The following is a 4,169-nucleotide window of genomic DNA, read 5'->3' on the forward strand; positions in this document are numbered from 1 at the left end:
TCATGCCATGGCTTCAATGGTGTAATTCTTTCAACAACAAAAATAATAATAAAGTGGGTTTTAACTTGGTATTTTTTATCCTAATTATATTCCATTTCAATCCCGTAAACCCAGTTGTCTGCATTGCACAGTTACTTTTCATGAAAGAAATTTGTGCCATTGTTATCATTCTTTTGTTTCTCCAGTAGTTTTATGCGCGCAGCACAAGCTAACAACACAAGGGATACAAACGTAAACCGCAGAAGTTTAATGTTAAGAATCCACTAGAGTTTGGGGGAAAACCGAAAAGTTTATTTAACTAATTCTTGAATGTGTATTACAATAGAAGCCAAAAGGCTTAAATAGATTTAAAACTCAACCTTCAAAAAGTTCAGCAAAAGAGACCCGCAGTTGCCACCCTATTACTTAATGATCAAATTGACGGTTTGACTTTGAATGTATGAAATTACGGCTCAAATACAAGTTTTTGTATGAGATTGAAATGTTTTAAAAATATTATACAAGGTTGCAATTACACCAAAACTTGAGAGATAAAATGTAATTTACGCGATAGAAATGAGAAGGGTTTGGGAGGCCGGTTTGAGTTGGAATTCACAGTTGAGATGGTTGTGCCAATTTTGTTCTCTATTTTTAAGTACGGACTATTTAAAAATATTATAAATTTATATGGGTGTCCAAAAAAACATGTAAATTTAATTGAGGTGTCCAAAAATAAAAATTGGGTGTAAAAAAAACCACCTTCTGTAAACAATTTGTGGCCCAACTTATTGACTCGATCCATATAGTACACCCAACATAATATGCGCTTAATCACTTTGAATTTTGGCTATGGAGCTCATCAAGTAAACGGTAAACATCTCATACAAACATTCAGTCCTCAACATAAACATCTCATACTTACATTATCAGTTCTCACCACACTAGAATAAGTAATTTACAAAGTAATTTTTTCTTTTTGGCTCAAGTCTGAGGTATCCCGCATCCTGAATGGTAGGATTAATCTCCAAAGGGCCCGAAAAGACAAAAGGAATTCAGTGCACTGCGACAACAGTCAAATAATACACGTCCTTCTCAAACCAGGGAATCATCCTTGTTTTTACCACCATCATCCTTCAAACCCAAGACCGAGAGCATACTGCATACCTAAAATTCTACCGCATTTCCAATTGACCACTTGCCGTAGTTAATTTATAAACTAGTTAGCTAGTATCACATATGCTAAAAAAGCATGTTTTTCCCGCCATCAAAACGTGTCCGCCTACACTCTAACAAAAAAATAAGTTTAAAAGTGCTTTTGGTTCCCATAACGCTTTTTAAAGAAGCTTAGGTGCTCCTTGCGAAAGCACTTCCAACTCTTTTACTAAAAGCACTTGGATTTTTAACAAAAGTTTCAATGTTTTTCTAATAAAAGTGCTTCTAGAAAAAGTGTTTAGGAGCATAAGTGTTTCTTACAGAAGCACAAAATCAGTCCTAGACGAGCCATCATTCATCTCATAAGCAATCTACAACCAGCAACGACAATTCGAGATTCTCACAGTAACGACATTTCATTACAAGTGACCATAAAAATACATGAAGATCATACACTTGATAAGCAGCAAGCAACAACGCTAAATTTTTCGTTACTCCTTTCGCTAAGGTTGATGCTTACTTCATAATCCGACGATACTTCCAGCAATAATCCGACTCTAAATCCTAATCAACCATTTTAACAATAACCGCTACTCTCTCCTAACACCATGATTTCACAAACTGACTCAACTACTATGTCACAAACCCACAAGAAACAGATCACACACTCAAATCTACCATTTTTTAATACAAATTTGCCAACATGGGTTGGTTTTTTTACCTTTCCTAGCTGCTACAATCACTGTTGTTGTTGTTGTTGCTGCTACGATGGTTACTAGCATTCCCGACCCCCATTAACCCCGCTTTTTCTTCCACTTCCGGTCTTTAACTGAGAAATCTCCACCTGTGTCTTCATGAAAAACTGCAGCCTCTGCAACTCCAACTCCTTGGCAAACTTCATCCTCTGCTTTTCCATCTCCACCACCTGCTGCAGCTTCGCTGTCTCCGCGTGCTCATAAGCCTCGCCAAACTTCAATATCGCCCGAGTCAATTCCCTCATCGAGCTTCCCCACCCTCCGCCTCCTCCTTCTTTCTCTCTACCCACCGCACAAGGCTTTAATCCACCCCCTACCCCCTTCCCCACACTCGCATTGGCATTGGCAGTCCTCCTCCTCTTCCGCTCGAAAACCTCATTATCAATCGAAAAAGGCGACAGCTCCCGCGACTCATCTGAGTCCCATTCCACCAAATCCTTTTGTCTAATCTTTCCCTCCCGTTTCGCCCTATGCCCCAGAAACTGGCTATGTCGAACCCCGACGGGCATTTTCTGGCTATGTCCCGAAAACTCACCACTACCACTACCACCACCACCAGACCCAGGACCCACCTTAGCACCAGAGGGACCAATCAAATGATCGAGCCTCTCATAAAAGGGCCACTTGCTGGGTCCTCCTCCAGCCCCAATCTTCGACTTTTCGAGCTTATACTTCTTCTTCACAGTATCAATCCTATTCTTACACTGTATGTCAGTCTTGGGAATCTTACCGTAGTCCTCCCTGCTACTCACGACGTCCGCCACCTCCTTCCAGTGCTTCTGCTTCAAATTCCCCCTGCTCAACTCCAAGTACCTCCCCCCCCACGCCTCGATCAGCACCGCCGTAGCCCCCTCGCTCCAGCAATCTTCCCTTCCTCCGCCGCTGCTCCGCCCTTGCTGTTTACCCGACGACGGGAGAGCTAGGGTTAGGGTTTTGTTCTGAGACGGCGTCGGTGCCGGAATCTGCGCCGGCGGCACCGCCACCGTCACCGTAATCCGACCGTTCTGCCTCTGCGACGTCTGAGATTGGCTTCCTCCAGACGCCGGTGACAGGATCTCGTCGTCCTCTTCCATCGATGCAACTGCTATCCCGCGCCGATCTGGATCGGTCCGATCTAGATCCAAGACTCGGTGGCAAACTGCGTAGAGGTGCGTCGAATATCACCGATCTGGGAGCTGGGACCGGTTCAGAGGGATTGAGAGTAAGGATTATGGTGGGTGCTACCGTGCGCCGGAGGTCGTACGATAAGAGATATCGGCGATGTGAATTTTAAGATTTTGGGGGTTGGAATGCATTTAGTGCGCGAGACGGAAAAGAGGAGAGAGAGAAAGAGAGAGAAGGTGTTTTGGGTTGACCGGCTTTCCGCGTTTACGGAAAACGTTAATTGGGTGTTTTTTTGTTGGGTTGCATTTACTCGGTTGACGGAAAAAACTGAGGGGGGGGAGAGAGAGGCGTTGGGTGTTTGACGGCGTCCGTCGAGGGGTACAGAACGTGGGGACACGTGGCGAGGGTGGGGGACGGGGCAGTGGGGATGTCCGGATTTGATTGGGTGAGAGGTAGAGTTCCCGTCACCGGCGTCACGGGAGAGCCAGCTTGATAGGCAGCGTGGGGAACTTGGTCCCATTTATCCATACACTGCAATTACCGCTGCGGTCATTCCCTACCTACCTGACCTCTATCTGGCTCGGATTCCCTGATCTGAATTCCGGTGTTCCGGAATTCCTAATAGGGAAAATATTCTTTTGATAAAAGTTAGGGTTATTGGTACACGAACTTGAACATACACAAAGATCAATATTTGTTTGCTTTTTACGCAGAATGAGAATCTTTTCCGGATTTTTTTTTGTGAGAATCTCGAAGATCTTTAATTATCATGTGTTTAATTTCTCTCAAGTCATTAATTTTATCTATTTGATTTAGAGAATTGTTATTAGCATTCAAAAAATTTGGAATGCTAATAACTCGTTTGTTTGATAAGTTTAGAATGAGATTTTTGAAGTGACAATAATAATTCCCTTGATTTAATGATACGATTATATTTGATTAATGTCGTCATGCTGTACAAATAAGAGTTGTACCACATGCATTGAGAGCTATATATGCGTAAACTCGAATTACTCAAACACTGTGAAACAGTGGTAGAGCCAGGATTTTCAAATAAAACGGTCATAATATTAATAAAAAATGTTTTATTAGGCGATTTTGTCAAGCATCTAGTTAGCACATGTCAAGTCCGGCCAACATATGCCAAAAGCTTATGCCAACATATGTTGACAACTACTA

At 42.6% G+C, this 4,169-nt stretch overlaps 1 protein-coding gene across 1 annotated transcript; it reads right to left on the reverse strand.

Annotated features, from left to right (window-relative positions):
* Window positions 1–1,528: 1,528 nt before the first annotated feature.
* LOC103929278 (trihelix transcription factor ASIL2-like) lies at window positions 1,529–3,648 on the reverse strand. The gene has a single exon (XM_009338444.3). It carries the CDS (start codon window positions 2,957–2,959, stop codon window positions 1,907–1,909), a length of 1,053 nt encoding a protein of 350 aa, XP_009336719.1. The 5' UTR covers window positions 2,960–3,648; the 3' UTR covers window positions 1,529–1,906.
* Between the last annotated feature and the right edge of the window lie 521 nt (window positions 3,649–4,169).

This window comes from the organism of the source record quoted next, unplaced genomic scaffold (genome assembly GCF_019419815.1).
Source record: "Pyrus x bretschneideri cultivar Hongxiangsu unplaced genomic scaffold, Pyrus_bretschneideri_v1 Contig61, whole genome shotgun sequence".
NCBI classification, from domain to species: Eukaryota; Viridiplantae; Streptophyta; class Magnoliopsida; order Rosales; family Rosaceae; genus Pyrus; species Pyrus x bretschneideri.

Coding starts and splice junctions, on each gene's coding strand:
- LOC103929278 (XM_009338444.3), bottom strand. CDS start 2,959: ATGGAAGAGGACGACGAGATCCTGTCACCGGCGTCTGGAGGAAGCCAA.